We start from the raw sequence: 20493 nt of genomic DNA, 5'->3' as shown, positions 1-20493 counted from the left end.
CTGCTGTTGGTGTTATACCACACACAACATTATCCTGTACACACGATACCATCCACTGCTGGTGTTATACCACATACAACATTATCATGTATACACGATACCATCTACTGCTGGTGTTATACAACACACAACACTATCATGTATACACAATACCATCTACTGCTGGTGTTATACCACACACAACATTATCATGTACACACGATACCATCCACTGCTGGTGTTATACCACACACAACATTATCATGTACACACGATACCGTCCACTGCTGGTGTTATACCACACACAACACTATCATGTACACACGATACCATCTACTGCTGGTGTTATACCACACACAACATTATCATGTACACACGATACCGTCCACTGCTGGTGTTATACCACACATAACATTATCATGTACACACGATACCATCCACTGCTGCTGGTGTTATACCACACACAACATTATCATGTACACACGATACCATCCACTGCTGGTGTTATACCACACACAACACTATCATGTACACACGATACCATCCACTGCTGGTGTTATACCACACACAACATTATCATGTACACACGATACCATCCACTACTGGTGTTATACCACACACAACATTATCATGTACACACGATACCATCCACTGATGGTGTTATACCACACACAACATTATCATGTACACACGATACCATCCACTGCTGGTGTTATACCACACACAACATTATCATGTACACACGATACCATCTACTGCTGGTGTTATACCACACACAACATTTTCATGTACACACGATACCATCTACTGCTGGTGTTATACCACACACAACATTATCATGTACACACGATACCATCTACTGCTGGTGTTATACCACACACAACATTATCATGTACACACGATACCATCCACTGCTGGTGTTATACCACACATAACATTATCATGTACACACGATACCATCTACTGCTGGTGTTATACCACACACAACACTATCATGTACACACGATACCATCCACTGCTGGTGTTATACCACACATAACATTATCATGTACACACGATACCATCTACTGCTGGCGTTATACCACACACAACACTATCATGTACACACGATACCATCCACTGCTGCTGGTGTTATACCACACACAACATTATCATGTACACACGATACCATCCACTGCTGGTGTTATACCACACATAACATTATCATGTACACACAATACCATCCACTGCTGGTGTTATGCCACACACAACACTATCATGTACACACGATACCATCCACTGCTGGTGTTATACCACACATAACATTATCATGTACACACAATACCATCCACTGCTGGTGTTATGCCACACACAACACTATCATGTACACACGATACCATCTACTGCTGGTGTTATGCCACACACAACACTATCATGTACACACGATACCATCTACTGATGGAGTTATACCACACATAACATTATCATGTACACACGATACCATCTACTGCTGCTGGTGTTATACCACACATAACATTATCATGTACACACAATACCATCCACTGCTGGTGTTATACCACACACAACATTATCATGTACACACAATACCATCCACTGCTGGTGTTATACCACACACAACATTATCATGTACACACAATACCATCCACTGCTGGTGTTATACCACACACAACATTATCATGTACACACGATACCATCTACTGATGGAGTTATACCACACACAACACTATCATGTACACACGATACCATCTACTGATGGAGTTATACCACACATAACATTATCATGTACACACGATACCATCTACTGCTGCTGGTGTTATACCACACATAACATTATCATGTACACACAATACCATCCACTGCTGGTGTTATACCACACACAACATTATCATGTACACACGATACCATCCACTGCTGGTGTTATACCACACACAACATTATCATGTACACACGATACCATCCACTGCTGCTGGTGTTATACCACACACAACATTATCATGTACACACGATACCATCTACTGATGGAGTTATACCACACACAACACTATCATGTACACACGATACCATCCACTGCTGGAGTTATACCACACACAACATTAGGATGTTCACACGATACTATCCACATCTGAATGACACAATGTCATCTAAGTAGGGACAGGCAATACATTCACTTCTAGTATAGCTAGGCATTTTTCAGGACCCAGCATTATGCGATATCAAATTAGAGATATAAAAATACAAAATGTACTTAATTTGCATTTTGATCAATTCAAAAAAAAAATGTAGTTCATGCTTCAGCAGTGACTACTTAAAGGTAACTCTCACTGTTAACTCACTGTTGTTGACATCATTGTTAGTCTTCGACTACTATCGACGCATCTACTGTAATGACTGGTGTTGACTTCCAGTCATTTCCTACCATATATAGCATCCTGGATTGAATTTCCCAGGTTGATGTCTCCAGGTTTGGTTCAGGCCCGATTAAAAACTATTCAAAGTTGGTGCCATGATTAATGACGGTGGCAGCGAATTCCATGAATCATGACTTAGATCTTAAAAAGCGAAATAAAATCTGCCAATCTCCATGTATCGAACCCCCATGTCATGTCACTAATAGTTCTTTCACATTCTGTGAAGGGTGGGTGTTTATCACATCAACCTCATTACCTTAAATCAGGTCACAATACAAAATGAAGAAGAGAGTATGTCATGAAGATAAGGGGAGAGGTAAACATATTTATGAAATAAGCTCGTTAAGAGATTTCTGTTGAAGTGAGGACAATCAATCATCATAACTCTATACATGTATATTATATACATGTACAGAGTTATATATAATATACCGGTGTAATGCCATATATTCCATTATAACATGTCTATTCTATTTTCCCAACTCCTGGCATGTCCCCCTCACAAGATTACTCGTTATAAAGAGCTAAGTAGGCTGCAACGAGAATTGTATTTAGGAAAGTATGAAATTCTGCTTTTCATATTCATATAAATCAGCCTGTACAGATGTGTCTACTAGCTCCATCCATTACAGCATTAAGTCTTTCACTTTGTTTATTTTAATCACACGCTCGGAAATTCTGACCAGTCGCCTGTTTATGGTCGATAAACAAGCAACCAGTCGGATGTTTGGAGCCTGCAATTATGGTCAGTTTTAGCAGACTAGACTGAAGATTGAAGCATTACTATATACATGTATGTATATATCGGACTGATGACTCGTGTAATATCATATTAATTTTCTATCAGCATATTTACAATATATTTACAACTAATGTCCTATATTTGATTCCTTACAATGTTGTACTGTCTTATTTGCATTAAATATTTTTAAAAGAAAACTTGTGAGTTTATTGTTCTGCTTATTGATCCTGTTGTCCAACCATACAATCATCTGTCAACATTTACTGTGGAATCATGTCTACAGTATATTGGGTCCAAAATCTTCCAGATATCAAGTTTGAATTTCAAGGTCATGCACTGCAAATATATGTCAAAAGTACCTTATATTAGCATTTCAGGTGATGTAAATGTAAACTTCATTTATCTTGCAACAACTGCAAAACAAATTGTAATAACTTATATTAATCGCTCTTGTTGGCTCGGATGAAAGCATGCAAGGCTTCTTACTGTGGGATGTATCTGGAGAAAACCCATCCAAGCGGGTTTCCTAGGTGATGAATTACATTACTGATTTGATTAATGCCAACTGTTTTTACGAAATTTTACAAAAATAAATCCAGTACACCTCAGGAAATAGTAATAACATATACAACTGTCCAAATCAAAGATTATTGCCTTTTTGCCACTTTGCTTATCTTGGGAGTCTTGCACACAGGAGTCCAAGGGTAACCTTCATAGAGTTATTTACATCATTATCCTACAGAACTTCGATGATATCTATCTACTAATCCATTTCATTAAGGTTCAATACAAAATATTTATCATATGTGTAAGAACATTTTGTTGTTGTTGATTTCCACAAAAAATCTTCTGCCAAAAAAAACTAGAAATGTACATTGCATCAGGATGAAATATGACGCGACACAACGGGACAGACACCCCCCTCCAATTTCAGACGGGAGGCATTAAAAATGATGAAGCTACATTGGTCCAGATACTAAAGAGGTGCGGTGTTTGCAATGTGCTCTGAGAGATTGATAGACTGTGCCTATAACAGTTTCAGTTCAAAATCACCAGTTTTATTGCAGCAGTGTAATAAATCACATCAGTCATCCTTTTTTTTACTAGATATCATTTATCAAACTTATTATCCACAAACATCTAGCAAAAATATCTCGAATTAATGAGCTGGACAATCCACTTGTAGCCTTCCTGATAATAATGTTTTAATTAATATTGTATTTTAAAGTCCAAACTCTTCTGTTGGACTCCCTTTGTCAATCCTAATACTGAATCTCCTCGTCTACATGTAACACTCAGAAGTTGGTCCTTATCTGTATCCTGAAAAAGCTGGATTGGACCTGAATAAAAACAAAAAACAGAAATCACTACAGGGATAAAGTTATGATTGACAAAGTGATAAAAAATCAACTAAGTATGAAACTTGTCCTCAACCTGCTGCTCCTCTCTCAACAACTTTGTAATATGAATATTTCAGACTACATATAAAGTAATAGAACAAAAATGGTAAACAGCAGTGGTGTACCGACTGATGAAGGAAAAAGAAATATTTTTGAACATGGGTCACTGATGTTTCTAACCATGTACATGTAGGTCAGGGTCACTGATGTCTAACCATGTACATGTAGGTCAGGGTCACTGATGTCTCTAACCACGTACATGTAGGTCAGGGTCACTGATGTCTCTAACCATGTACATGTAGGTCAGTGTCACTGATGTCTCTAACCATGTACACGTAGACCAGGGTCACTGATGTCTCTAACCACGTACATGTAGGTCAGAGTCACTGATGTCTCTAACAATGTACATGTAGGCCAGGGTCACTGATGTCTCTAACAATGTACATGTAGGCCAGGGTCACTGATGTCTCTAACCATGTACATGTAGGCCAGGGTCACTGCTGTCTCTAACCATGTACATGTAGGTCAGGGTCACTGCTGTCTCTAACCATGTACATGTAGGTCAGGGTCACTGATGTCTCTAACCACGTACATGTAGGTCAGGGTCACTGATGTCTATGTACATGTAGGCCAGGGTCACTGATGTCTCTAACCATGTACATGTAGGCCAGGGTCACTGATGTCTCTAACCACGTACATGTAGGTCAGGGTCACTGATGTCTCTAACCATGTACATGTAGGTCAGAGTCACTGATGTCTCTAACCATGTACATGTAGGTCAGGGTCACTGATGTCTAACAATGTACATGTAGGCCAGGGTCACTGGTGTCTAACAATGTACATGTAGGTCAGGGTCACTGATGTCTCTAACCACGTACATGTAGGTCAGGGTCACTGATGTCTCTAACCATGTACATGTAGGCCAGGGTCACTGATGTCTCTAACCATGTTCATGTAGGTCAGGGTCACTGATATCTCTAACCACATACATGTAGGTCAGGGTCACTGATGTCTCTAACCATGTTCATGTAGGTCAGGGTCACTGATGTCTCTAACCACGTACATGTAGGCCAGGGTCACTGATGTCTCTAACCATGTTCATGTAGGCCAGGGTCACTGATGTCTCTAACCACGTACATGTAGGTCAGTGTCACTGATGTCTCTAACTATGTACATGTAGGTCAGGGTCACTGATGTCTAACAATGTACATGTAGGTCAGGGTCACTGATGTCTCTAACCACGTGCATGTAGTTAAGGGTCACTGATGTCTCTAACCACGTACATGTAGGTCAGGGTCACTCATGTCTCTAACCACGTACATGTAGGTCAGTCACTAATGTCTCTAACCATGTACATGTAGGTCAGGGTCACTGATGTCTCTAACCATGTTCATGTAGGCCAGGGTCACTGATGTCTCTAACTATGTACATGTAGGTCAGTGTCACTGATGTCTCTAACTATGTACATGTAGGCCAGGGTCACTGATGTCTCTAACCATGTTCATGTAGGCCAGGGTCACTGATGTCTCTAACCACGTGCATGTAGTTAAGGGTCACTGATGTCTCTAACCACGTACATGTAGGTCAGGGTCACTGATGTCTCTAACCACGTACATGTAGGCCAGGGTCACTCATGTCTCTAACCACGTACATGTAGGTCAGTCACTAATGTCTCTAACCATGTACATGTAGGTCAGGGTCACTGATGTCTCTAACCATGTTCATGTAGGCCAGGGTCACTGATGTCTCTAACTATGTACATGTAGGTCAGTGTCACTGATGTCTCTAACTATGTACATGTAGGCCAGGGTCACTTATGTCTCTAACCATGTACATGTAGGCCAGGGTCACTGATGTCTCTAACCATGTACATGTAGGCCAGGATCACTGATGTCTCTAACCACGTACATGTAGGTCAGTGTCACTGATGTCTCTAACTACGTACATGTAGGCCAGGGTCACTGATGTCTCTAACCATGTTCATGTAGGCCAGGGTCACTGATGTCTCTAACCACGTACATGTAGGTCAGTGTCACTGATGTCTCTAACTATGTACATGTAGGTCAGGGTCACTGATGTCTCTAACCACGTACATGTAGGTCAGTGTCACTGATGTCTCTAACTATGTACATGTAGGTCAGGGTCACTGATGTCTAACAATGTACATGTAGGTCAGGGTCACTGATGTCTCTAACCACGTGCATGTAGTTAAGGGTCACTCATGTCTCTAACCACGTACATGTAGGTCAGGGTCACTCATGTCTCTAACCACGTACATGTAGGTCAGTCACTAATGTCTCTAACCATGTACATGTAGGTCAGGGTCACTGATGTCTCTAACCATGTTCATGTAGGCCAGGGTCACTGATGTCTCTAACTATGTACATGTAGGTCAGTGTCACTGATGTCTCTAACTATGTACATGTAGGTCAGGGTCACTGATGTCTCTAACCACGTACATGTAGGTCAGGGTCACTGATGTCTAACAATGTACATGTAGGTCAGGGTCACTGATGTCTCTAACCACGTACATGTAGGTCAGGGTCACTGATGTCTCTAACCACGTGCATGTAGGTCAGAGTCACTGATGTCTCTAACCACGTACATGTAGGCCAGGGTCACTGATGACTCTAACCATGTACATGTAGGTCAGAGTCACTGATGTCTCTAACAATGTACATGTAGGTCAGGGTCACTGATGTCTCTAACTATGTATATGTAGGTCAGGGTCACTGATGTCTCTAACCACGTACACGTAGGTCAGGGTCACTGATGTCTATGTACATGTAGGCCAGGGTCACTGATGTCTCTAACCATGTACATGTAGGCCAGGATCACTGATGTCTCTAACCACGTACATGTAAGATTGTAAGATTTTGGTTTGTTATTGTTTAACGTCCTATTAACAGCCAGGGTCATTTAAGGACGTGCCAGGTTTTGGAGGTGGAGGAAAGCCGGAGTACCCGGAGAAAAACCACCGGCCCACAGTCAGTACCTGGCAACTGCCCCACGTAGGTTTCGAACTCGCAACCCAGAGGTGGAGGGCTAGTGATAAGTGTCGGGACACCTTAACCACTCGGCCACCGCGGCCCCTGGATTGTAAGATTAAAAACAAATATTTACACAATTATTCCCTGAATCTTACTTACCCAAATGAATTATTCCCAGTATTTCCAAATCCTGCAAGAAAAAATACCTATGTAAGTTTTGTATTTTACCAACAACAAAAAAAGTATATTTCCTTGAAAATGTGACTTGAATAAAATATGGTAATAAGCTAGTGGAACAAGAGATGTTATTTGATGTATGTATTGTAGGTGAAAGGGTTTTAGATAATTATATACTGTAAAAAGTACTGATACCGATAGAGACTAATCAAAACCAGGAAAAACAGGTCCTTGTTTCGGCGAATAGCACAGAATGAAAATAAGTGGAAGACAATTTTTTTACAGTGCAAGTGGTATATCAAGGACAATATTCCTGACCTTGAGAAGGTGTAGGGCCAAATCCAGGGCTAGTCCCTCCTCCAAAACCTGGGGAACCAAACCCTCCTCCTCCACCTCCTCCTCCTCCTCCCATCGAGCCAAATGTTGGTGTATCTGGTGATCCTGCCAGACTCCCGAATGTCGGACTGTTGGAACTGGCAAATCTGTAAACAAAAAAAGTTTTACTGTCAGTACACTGTACTTACATCCCTACTTTTACAATGACAATTATCACCAAACAAGTGTTCTCAGAAGACAACAATTCAGAATTAGTTTTCAAAGTAGGTCAAAGGTCAACAGGTCTGCGAATATAATACCAATGTAAAGGCCTTGTCACAAAGAACTACTTACTAAATTTGAAAGCCCCATCTTGTAAAGTTAACATACTGTGGCCAAAGTTACAGTTTTTTTTAAAGTAGGCCAAAGGTCAAGGTCAAAGTCAATAGGTCTGCAAATGTAATACCAATGGAAAGGTCTTATCACAAGGAACACATATTTCAAATACCTAAACTGTATACTCATTAGTATTAACACAACACTATTTTATAAAAACTACGACTAAGCAATAGCACCCCTGGTCATCGTGCCAGTGAGCTTAAAAATGTTAAATTTTGTTTAAAGTTTTGTTAATGGTATTGCTTAAAATCATACCTTCCTTGATGATATTTATTGAAAACAACAACCACAATGCTTAACTAATTAAATATAATTAATTGTTATTGATCTTGAGAAATAAAACAGATGAAGAAGTCTAACATTACCCTGCAAATCCTGGACCTCCTGTGTTGGAATTAGCAGTAGACACAGGACTGGAGAAAGAGGCTACACTACCAAAAGTGGCTCCACTCCCAAAGGCTGGTTGACTACCAAATCCTCCCAGTGTGCTTCCGAAGGTGGGACTGCCTCCAAATGATGGTGCTCCCCCAAAACCTAAAGAGTTTCTAATAGTTACATCCTAGATTTTCTCATTTTTGTCCAATAAGAGGTACATAAGGATTATAAAACAAACAAAATAACTAAAATGAGACAGATTTTGACATATTATGGTTTAAGTATTTCTCTGAAGACCACTACAAAATCAACATTAAACTGACCCCACATTCCAAGTGATGAAAACCAACCTACTCCCCAGCATTACTGGTTTACTGTCCAAAACTTAGACCACCACAGTGTGATGTTACAGTGCAAATATGAACTCAATCTGTCCAAGGGGTCATATCTTGTACACAAGGTTAGTATGATTACACACACACACAGAGGCAGACAAAATGGGGTTACTATATACCCCTCTTTACTAAAGGGGGAGGGGGTTATAATTATTACGACAAAAGGTAACACTATATGCCTGTGACAACAAGAAAAGCATTTATCTGAAAATAGTTTCTTACTCTAATGTAAAAGAGAAAAAGTCTTTAAATGCATAAAAATAAGAAACAGATCAAGTTATTAATCACCTTGTCCCTGTGGCTGACCGACACCAAATCCAGAAGATCCTACCCCAGTACCTCCCGTGGAAAATCCTCCAGAGAATGCTCCACCAGAGGGCGATGTTGTACCTGCTCCTGCAGTACCAAATCCTGCTGGCTTTTGGCTGCCAAACAGTGTTGCTGTGAGGGGGAAAACAACAGACATAATAAGTCTATTCCATCAGCTGTGTTACACACACTGTAACGCTAAGTTCTCATTTTACAGACAAACCTGTAATAGTGGACACCTTTATATAGTGGACACCCTTATATAGACAGTGCCAGAAACCCCCAATGAAATCACTATATAAATATCATATATATAGCAGACACCTCCCTATTGCAGACAGTGGCCACTTATTTTTGTCTGTATGTTGTTAAAAACTATGCATAACAGACATGTGAAACCATTGACATGTGTTATTACATTTGTATTTGTATGTAAAAAGTCATTATATAGCCAACAGAGCCTAATTTACTAAACTCCCCTAGCAGCAATGCTAACTCGGGAAGTCACTACATCAGTAACTAACGGGCCTGTTACCTGTAACAATGGGCTGTCAAAATAAGAGGACAACCCATTAGCAGAGGTGTTTGTTTACTCAACATCACCGAAGTCAGATAGCCATTTAACCATGGCGACGACAACAAGAATGGTCAGTTGATAAATAAATCATCAGTAAGACCAACAGTAGAAGGGCAAAGCAATAGTTATGTATGTCAAAATTGTAATACAGGATCAATAAAACTCTGATATTCCTTTCATTATTGCTAATGAAAAGAAGCTTGCTAAAATGAAAAAAAACTTTACAAGTTTAGTTAATTTTATACGGATACCAGTGTTTGAGCTTTAAAAGTTCTTGTTATTGGTTCTTTGTTAGATTGATCATTTCTCATCTTTCCTCTTTTCTTTGTTTACCTCATAACACACCATGCTGAAAACAGGAACCTACACAGTAAGTTTGTCTTTGAGAAATATCCTTCTAGTACTTCTCAAGAAATACTGATAATGAAATTCAAATGTTTAAACTAAGATGACCATCTGTCTGCCATTTGTTTTTCCCGATCAAGCTAAACATTGAATGGGCTTTGAACTAGTGACCAAGGGATGGCTATAAGTCAAGTGTGAGAAATATTCTTCAAGTTCTTCTCACTCAATAAATAACAAAAATCTTATTTTTCATGACGGACGGATGGTCCAACATGCATATATTATTCAGCACTATACAAAGCAAGAGCATATTTTTGTATTACACTGCTCCAGTTTTTATGGGAATTTTCTAACCGAAATTAATAGATTTTGGCAGAAAGAAAGTGAAGTTCAAAAAGCATGAAGAGTTCATTTAGATTTTTTTCACATTTCAACTCCATATAATTACTGTGAAGCCTATAAAGAAACTCCATTAAAATTTAGTATCCATAAACAATTTTTAAGTGAGAAACAGATTTAACCAAAAAGTTTTACCTAAGTGTGATGGATTGATATGATGACTTCTCTCAGCCATAAAGACTTATTCTAGTTTAAATACCAATTTACTGCATCTTACCTGTTCCAGGTGTGGCTGAAGTTCCGAAAGTAGAGGGAGAACCAAACACATTGGTGTTAGCCTTTTCTGCACTTGGTTGACCTCCCAGCCCACTGAACAAGCCACCATCTCCAGATGCTTGGCTCTGACTTGGGGATTGGCCAAATCCTGATTGAGTTGTGTTTGCCTGGCCAAACAAGGTGCTGAAATAATACACAAAACCACCGCTTGATATCATAATTTGTTTATATACAGAAACAATTTGTTACTTTTTGATCAAAAGTTTTTTTTATCTATCTATCCTAATGTGGAAAAATATACAAAGATTTTGTAGGATCCATCTATATTATGGTCTTAACATCCAAAACCTTTTGAACAAAGTTAATTAATACAGAGTACTGCAATTTTAATGGAAAATAATGACACATAATAATATTACAGACACGACAGAATGACAAAAAGGACTGCCGCAAGCTTTGGGATGGACAGACAAGACATCACAACACCCTTCATACACTGCATTATGGACATACATGTATTATAACGACAATGAATCCTTAAGGATTATATGTCGTTGTAGATTTTTGATTTACCTGCTTTGATTGGACTGTGGAAATGCAGCACTCTGACCAAAGCTAGGACTGGTAAATCCTCCAAATCCAGATGATGCAGTAGTTTTGGGAGTACCCCCAAACAGGGAAGGAGCTGACGTAGTTGGTGTCGGTGTGCTACCAAATAGGGGCTTAGAAGCAGGAGTGCCTCCAAATATGGGTGCTGATGTAGTCATTGCAGGTGTGGTACCAAAAACTGAAGATGTTGTTGATGCAGCTGTTCCTCCAAACAATGAGGTTGTAGTAGCAGAGGGTGAAACACCAAATGAAGGAGTAGCTGAAGTTGTAGCTGTCGCCCCAAATAAGCTATCTCCTGTTTTTGTTGCGGTGTTGGTAGTGGTGGTAGTAGCTGTTCCAAATAACCCCCCTGTACTGGTGGTCGAGGGAGCTGTTCCAAACAAACCCCCAGTACTGGTGGTGGAGGGAGCTGTTCCAAACAAACCCCCTGTACTGGAAGTGGAGGGAGCTGTTCCAAACAAACCCCCTGTACTGGTAGTGGAGGGAGCTGTTCCAAACAAACCCCCTGTACTGCTGGTGGAGGGAGCTGTTCCGAACAAACCCCCTGCACTGGTTGTGGAGAGAGCTGTTCCGAACAAACCCCCTGTACTGGTGGTGGAGGTAGCTGATCCAAACAATCCCCCTGTACTGGTTGTGGAGGGAGCTGTTCCAAACAACCCCCCTGCACTGGTGGTGGATGGAATTGTTCCAAACAAACCCCCTGTACTGGTGGTGGAGGGAGCTGTTCCAAACAAACTCCCTGTACTTGTGGTGGCTGGTTTACCAAATAAGCCAGTGTTAGCTGTTTCTGGCACACCAAATTCACTAACTGATATTTTTGATTGACCAGATACATCTACTGGTGCCTTAGGATCTGGCTCTGGACTGGTCACATCTATTCCAGCTTCTGATTTTCCAAATAATCCAATGCTAGTACTTGTGGTAGTTGAATTGGAGGGCTGAGGTGTACTGACTACTGCAGCATTTCCAAGTGTGATGCTATCCCCTGGTATTGTACTTACAGCTGGTTTTACAGACATACTTTCACCAGTAGATGTGGTAGTGGCACCAGCTGAGCTTTTTTGTCCAATCACTGGAGTAGAGGAACTCACACCAAAGCCTGAAAAAGATGCCACCGTAGAGACGGGTGTAGAAAGACTAACTGTTGTTTCAGTGATAGGTGTTGCACCACTGCCATCACCACTAAAAGCAGTAGAGGTTTGGACACGGAACAGGCTACCTCCTATAGATGTTGATTGTCCAAATACTTTGGTAGGCTCCTGACTGCTTCCTGACTCTATAAAAAGAACAAACACATAATGGTTTTTAATATTTTTGAATTTACAGGAAATCTATCCCTAACAGTGTAGTGTTTAATAGGTCCATATGAGAATCTTATAACATTGAAAACAAAAAGTCAGATTTCTACTTTGTATGTATATATCGTCCACAACTTATTGACAAAAGTTTACATACATCGTCCAAGAACTAAGAAACAAGAGGCCCATTGGCTTTAAACTTCAACTGAGTTTTGAAAATAACCCCATATACAATAACTTTGATTGTTAAATAGAATATCTAATTATAGTGTGTATCAATAAATACATTGTGTACATACATGAACTGTGTCCTTGACCTAACACTGACTGACCTTGTTTAGAAGTAGCTATTTCTGAAGCATTTGACTGTTGTACAGGTTTGGTAAATGAGAATCCTGGAGCTGCTTGACCATTTGATGACTCTCTGGAAGTATCTTCCTCCTCAGATAGGGCTGAAAACACAATAAAAATTAGTTAAGCACCATCATTATACCTTTTAGGTTCAGTTCAACTAAATGGATATGCAAAGTGTTATTCTACTCTTAATTCATAGCTAATTTTAAAATATGTACAATTTTTAAATGTTGTCCAAATTCTCCATAATCAATTTTATTGTGGATAGTTTTGTTCCATAATTCCCGTAACCATGTGTATTTCTTAATATGGGTATGGCCTGTAACCATTCTTGACTACCAACCTTGCAATAATAGGGGATGGCCTGTTGACAAGTTTTTGTCAGATGTCTCTGCTTGCCCTCCAAAGTTAAAACCTGTTGCTTTAGTACCAGAAACTAAGGAAGTTTTTGGGGTAGACATGGAGAAAGCTGATTGGTCAGCCTTGGTGGTACTGGCTGGAGCTACATTTGATGTCTTCAATCCAGTTTCCGCTTTAGAAGTTCCACCAAATGCAAATGCAGACCCACCAGCATCGCCACTAAATGTAAAAGAGGTCTTGGACTGTGTTCCTCCACTATAACTTGATTCCCCTGGTTTGGAGCCAAATGTTGCCAACATGGGACCAACAGGACTTGATAATGTAGTTCCCAATTTCGATGGATTGGTAGACTTAGCAGTGGCAGGAGAACCAAACAGGTTTTTGTTTAAGTTTCCAGATGACTGAGCAATATTAAATCCTCCAGTCTTGGGTGTGTAGGTAGTGTTATGGCCTACAAAATAAAAACAAGACTTCAATCCAAATGAGCCAGCATCACACAGTGTTTTTTTTGTTTGTTTGTTTGTTTGTTGGATGCCCCATGAACAGAAAGGGTCATTTTTCAATGCTCTAGTTATATACATGTATCAGCTTCCTCATGATTTACAAATTCTCTATTTATATATCACCTTTCTCATGATTACAAGCAAGGCAGTGTTCTTCAAAAGGTGTTCACTTTCACTATTTGATGATTCTAGTTTTCAAATACTACCAAGTTTTGATCTATATGGTGATAGGGATACATGTATTCCCATCAAATACTACTTCTGTCTGTAACAGCCCCTACCTGCTGAATCCCCATTGCCCTGTACTGTCATGGCATACTGGGGTCCAAACCCAACACCGTTCTCATCCTCTTCTTCTTCATAATCATCATCGTCATCATAGGTGTCATCTTCATCATCTTCTTCATCGTCATCATCTTCCTCATCTTCCTCTTCATAACCTGTGGATGATGGTGGAGTTATATCTTCCACGACAATGTGGCCAAGGTTCTTCAGTCCACCTGTATTACAGAATGAAAACACCACTAAAATCTTGACCTTATATATACCTCGTAATTTGCAGAAACATTTTATAGAAAAAATATTCTAATACCCATGTTTACCAAAGTTACCATCAATTCTATTCGCTTGAAATAATATGGATAATGGTTCAACACCCATAAGACCATCAGGAAGGTTCAATGGGACAGTATTGTTCACTAGCTTATTCTTTAATTATACTTTTGACAACTTAAGCTAATCATTCAACAATTCTTGAATTTCCTGAGATAAGGATAAGCTGACAGCAGACAAAGAGATGACGTTCTATTATGTGTACAAACAACAAACATTGGTTAGCTGCATTTGTTTTATATAACATCGTCACATGGCAAAACAATGAATGGACATTTCATCTATGAAGTTCATCTAGTTATGAATAATCAGCTGATATACACAATGTATCTGTTCATAACTCTTCATTTCCATTTTATTAGTGTATGTTCGACAGTAATATTACACCGAAAATATACTATTTTAAGCCTTTAAATTGCTTCATATATTCTTATCTACAACATGACACATGTATACTGTTTACAACTGTGAGGACATTTTAGGCTGTTGCCCAATTCCGATCAAATCTAAGGTCTAGACAACAAAATATTATGAAATGATGAACAATAATCCATGGCAAATGATAATATTGCCCATCTGTAGGTGAGCTGTTAATTGTGTAAAATAAACTGTAGGGAAAGAAATTACTCTTCACAATTAATCCAATACAAATACTAAACAACATGTTGGGTATTGCTAAAAGCAATAAATGTCCCCTCACTAAAAATAGTAATAGTGACCTTGACCTTGACCCAAAAACCATGAAACTTGAACTTGATCTGTAGCTACCCATACTGAAGTTATTTACCAACTTTCACCAACATATCTTGAAGCATGGCTGAAAAAAGTGTGGAAAACTGAGTGGACAGAGTGCTAGACAGACGTACAGACTGACGGACGGAGAGGAAACCTATAGTCCCCCAAGTTTCACTGTTAGGGGACTGATTAGTTTATACATACCTGGGACAGCAGTGGGAGCGCTGAATGTGTACTTGGATGGAAGGTTGATGGTACCGGGAGGGGGCTACAACAGCAGTCATTGTTTAAGTTGATATTACACAAGTAATCTAAAGTGTCATGATTAGACTAGTTTCAATTTGATCAGTATATAATAACCCATGACATCCAGCCAAACAAATGGGCAAAGTAAGTTTGTGAAAGGTCAATTAATACAAAGGCTTTACATTAAACTGTCATTCAGATTAAAGGTTGTCCATTGGGGCTGTAGGAAACTTATCTTTGGTATGTTTATGTAATGAATTCAAAGTATTTAGCAAGGAACTACATTGTAATTTTTAGACTGAAGAACATTACTGATCATGTTTTTGAGAATCCCAATTTTCAATACGATTTTTTTTTTCTACACTAACTACATTTACCATGTTTTGCCTGCTAATATCCCATGTTCCAGACTGTCTAGTTATTGTCAAGGGGTTTTTGCCCTGGACTTGTATAAACTTCTGACCACCAACATTTCCTGCTTGATTGACAGCACCAATTGTCATACTTCCAGCTGGTTGTCTGAATGATGTACCAAATTGTATGGACCCCCTCTCAGCTGCAACATCACAATAGGTCAAAGGTCAGTAGGATGCATCACATGAACCAACAAGAGATCCCAGAGGGATCTTGGCGCCCACCATTGAATGATCTTTATAGGTTCCATGTCAGATTGATCTTTTCTCTACTTTTCCCTTCTTCTAAGTCTTACTAATCTGTGTAAATTCAGAAACAGCCCTCTAGATCTAGTACTTTTCAAACAAGGGGAACCTATATATAAAATTTAAGATTTAGCGATAATGGCTGTCTGTCAGCCATGTTGTTTTCCGATTGGTCCCAAAATGCAATACCAGGGACCAAGGGGAACCTACATATGAAATTTGAGAAAGATCCCTTCAGTACCTTCTGTACAATAGCGATAACAAACTTCAATTTTCAAAATCCAAGATGGCTGCCTGTCAGCCAGGTTGTTTTCTGACTGGTCTCAAAATCCAATATGTATAACTAGACACAGAGGGCAACTTACAAATGAAATTCAGAAAGATCCTTTCAGCAATTTCTGATAAATAGCGATAACAATCTTCAATTGTCAAAATCCAAGATGGCTGCCTGTCGGCCATGTTGTTTTTCGATTGGTCTCAAAATGCAATATGCATAACTACGCACTGAGGGAAACCTACATATGAAATTTGAGAAAGATCCCTTCAGTACTTTCTGAGAAATAGCGATAACAAACTTCAATTGTCAAAATCCAAGATGACTGCCTGTCGGCCATGTTGTTTTCCGAATAGTCTCAAAATGCAATATGTATAACTAGGCACAGAGGGGAACCTACATATGAAATTTCAGAAAGATCCCTTCAGTACTTTCTGAGAAATAGTGATAACAAACTTCAATTGTCAAAATCCAAGATGGCTGCCTGTCGGCCATGTTGTTTTCAGATTAGTCTCAAAATGCAATATGCATAACTAGACACAGAGGGCAACCTACAAATGAAATTCAGAAAGATCCTTTCAGCAATTTCTGATAAATAGCGATAACAATCTTCAATTGTCAAAATCCAAGATGGCTGCCTGTCGGCCATGTTGTTTTTCGATTGGTCTCAAAATGCAATATGCATAACTACGCACTGAGGGAAACCTACATATGAAATTTGAGAAAGATCCCTTCAGTACTTTCTGAGAAATAGCGATAACAAACTTCAATTGTCAAAATCCAAGATGACTGCCTGTCGGCCATGTTGTTTTCCGAATAGTCTCAATATGCAATATGCATAACTAGGCACAGAGGGGAACCTACATATGAAATTTCAGAAAGATCCCTTCAGTACTTTCTGAGAAATAGTGATAACAAACTTCAATTGTCAAAATCCAAGATGGCTGCCTGTCGGCCATGTTGTTTTCAGATTAGTCTCAAAATGCAATATGCATAACTAGGCACCGAGGGAAACCTACATATGAAATTTCAGAAAGATCCCTTCATAAGTATCTGAGAAATAGCGATAACAAACTTCAATTGTCAAAATCCAAGATGGCTGCCTGTCGGCCAAGTTGTTTTCCAATTGGTCTCAAAACGCAATATGCATAACTACGCACTGAGGGAAACCTACATATGAAATTTGAGAAAGATCCCTTCATAAGTGTCTGAGAAATAGCGATAACAAACTTCAATTGTCAAAATCCAAGATGGCTGCCTGTCGGCCATGTTGTTTTCCGATTGGTCTAAAAATGCAATATGCATAACTAGGCACCAAGGGGAATCTACATATGAAATTTGAGAAAGATCCCTTCAGTACTTTCTTAGAAATAGCGATAACAAACTTCAATTGTCAAAATCCAAGATGGCTGCCTGTCGGCCATGTTGTTTTCCGATTGGTCTCAAAATGCAATATGCATAACTAGGCACCAAGGGGAGTCTACATATGAAATTTGAGAAAGATCCCTTCAGTACTTTCTCAGAAATAGCGATAACAAACTTCAATTATCAAAATCCAAGATGGCTGCCTGTCGGCCATGTTGTTTTCCGATTGGTCTCAAAATGCAATATGCATAACTAGGCACCAAGGGAAGCCTACATATGAAATTTGAGAAAGATCCCTTCAGTACTTTCTCAGAAATAGCGATAACAAACTTCAATTGTCAAAATCCAAGATGGCTGCCTGTCGGCCATGTTGTTTTCCGATTGGTCTCAAAATGCAATATGCATAACTAGGCACCAAGGGGAACCCACATATGAAATTTGGGAAAGATCCCTTCAGTACTCTCTGAGGATTAGCGATAACAAGAATTGTTTACGGACGGACAGATGGTGGGCTAAAAATAGGAAAAACTAAACATTTTTGTACAATTCTGAAGGAAATGTACAGAACTCTACATCACTACAGTGTTGGAACTTAGATTTGAACTTAAAGTTCTATCTGAAGGAAGAAATTGATAAGACAAACAACTAATTATTATATCGCATGTCAAGTGTGAATCTAAAAAAAATACTTCTTTTTGGTAAAATTCAAAACAAACAAGACACACAAGAGAAATCAAACGTTTAAATACATCGCCATCTTTGATACAAATGTCAATGAAATTTCCTTATACGGAGATTGAAATAAATTAAAACAAATGAGAATGTATATATTCTGAAGGGTGATAACTCTGCTTCACTTTATCATTAATATATCTTTCTGCTCATTGAGTGGGGTTATAAAACTGCTCACAGATACAGTTACTACCTACATACCTGAATATGTCTGAAAAGTCTGTTCTGGTGCATGAGCCACTACAGTCTCTTCCAGGTCATATCTCCGTCGGTCTACTGTAGCGATACGCGACATGGACAAATTCTCTGAAATCAACATATGTACTAACATATCATTTTTCTGTCATAGTAACAGTTTTACCAAGCATTTTGTTTCACTTTCATCTATAGAGTGTGCAAATTAATATCATTTTCCTCTACTTAATTTGATATAAAAATTATCAAACTAAACCCTTAAATAACACCTCTTTCAAATAATGGGTTTTGTTCACTTTGAATTCCTTGCGATTGCAAAACTATTTTCTACTTGTTTACTAACCTGGCCTGGTTGACTTGATCTTTGGTACAACACGTCTGGCTAAATGTTCACGAAGCCTTGCTTGTTTCTCTGGACTTGGAGCTTTACTGTTGATCTGTGTGGATGACAGACTTGGCTCTGGTTTATTATCTCCCTCCAAAAGACTATCTGCTAGGGTAGACAACTCTAAATCCCTGTCAAGAAAAAACAGTTTAAAATGATTCTAGCCTCGAGAGAATACTAGTTGCTTCTGACTGACTCAGCTAGAGAGTGTTTCTCTCAGCTCAATCAGTAGAGCATTAGGCCAGTAAGACATCATAAATACAATTTTAATTTACTGACATTCCAGCTACAGGAGTTGAATCCTGCATTTTCCACAAAGTCATATCTATCCTTTTCCCTAATACATGTAAAATATCAACCGAAAGTGATAGCTGTAAAATTTGAAATGTTGATGATGCTGCTGCTTCCTTCACCATCTAAAAAGTAACACCATATTCTCCTTTTCATAACTTTTCCTCAGAGGAAAGACAAAATGTTTTAAACATCTAAAAAATTTTGCTTTGTAAAATCTTAATAAATCCTCTGTGTTTACTTCACGTACCAAAATTTGGATGCCTGGAAGGTTGGGTGATGATGTTTTAAAAACAAATTAAATAAACTGAATGTTTTTGACTACCCTTTCAGTCCTTAGATTATTGGTTGGCCCGTACCAAGTATATATCTTGTACAATTATTGATCCCTTATGAGAATTATAACTTGGTATCGCAAGCAATACAGATTCCCTCGTATGTCAAGTATACCTACTGAAATATCCTGTCCTAAACCCTGGTTTGAACTCGATTGACGAAATTTTCATCATAATTGACCAATATATAAAGTTTGATGAAATCTGTTCAAAACTGAAGGAAATAGAGCACAAACAAAGATTATCTATAAATAGAAAGTGAAATTGTCCTTGAGCTTGGTACTCGGAAACACATACTCATTCAAGGCATTCTCATATTTAACCTTAATGTGTTCAAAATCAGAGTGCTGACAAAAAGTGAATGTATGTATGAACACTATACCCCCCCCCCCCCCCCCCCCCCATATCTTTGTCACAAGGAGATGTTACACATAAATGGAATGCTATATTCCCACATAATACTGACAATGCCCACATAATACTGACAATGCCCACATAATACTGACAATGATGC

At 39.0% G+C, this 20493-nt stretch overlaps 1 protein-coding gene across 1 annotated transcript in view; it reads right to left on the bottom strand.

Annotated features, from left to right (window-relative positions):
* Window positions 1-4159: 4159 nt before the first annotated feature.
* Window positions 4160-20493, bottom strand: part of LOC117317149 (nuclear pore complex protein Nup214-like) — a 45940-nt gene continuing 29606 nt past the window's right edge. The window contains exons 17-30 of the mRNA XM_033871950.1: window positions 19312-19484; window positions 18975-19079; window positions 16121-16299; window positions 15702-15765; window positions 14432-14650; window positions 13631-14098; window positions 13266-13385; window positions 11600-12911; window positions 11028-11209; window positions 9469-9621; window positions 8776-8944; window positions 8015-8178; window positions 7679-7709; window positions 4160-4469 (exon numbers count right to left, since the gene is read on the bottom strand). Of these exons, the coding sequence (XP_033727841.1) occupies window positions 4439-4469; window positions 7679-7709; window positions 8015-8178; window positions 8776-8944; window positions 9469-9621; window positions 11028-11209; window positions 11600-12911; window positions 13266-13385; window positions 13631-14098; window positions 14432-14650; window positions 15702-15765; window positions 16121-16299; window positions 18975-19079; window positions 19312-19484 (3370 nt within the window). The 3' untranslated portion in view covers window positions 4160-4438. The remainder of the gene's footprint in view (window positions 4470-7678; window positions 7710-8014; window positions 8179-8775; window positions 8945-9468; window positions 9622-11027; window positions 11210-11599; window positions 12912-13265; window positions 13386-13630; window positions 14099-14431; window positions 14651-15701; window positions 15766-16120; window positions 16300-18974; window positions 19080-19311; window positions 19485-20493) is intronic.

This window comes from Pecten maximus, chromosome 2 (assembly GCF_902652985.1).
Source record: "Pecten maximus chromosome 2, xPecMax1.1, whole genome shotgun sequence".
NCBI lineage: Eukaryota > Metazoa > Mollusca > Bivalvia > Pectinida > Pectinidae > Pecten > Pecten maximus.
The sequence above is the reverse complement of the archived record's forward strand: the minus strand, read 5'-3'. Positions and strand labels throughout refer to the sequence as shown.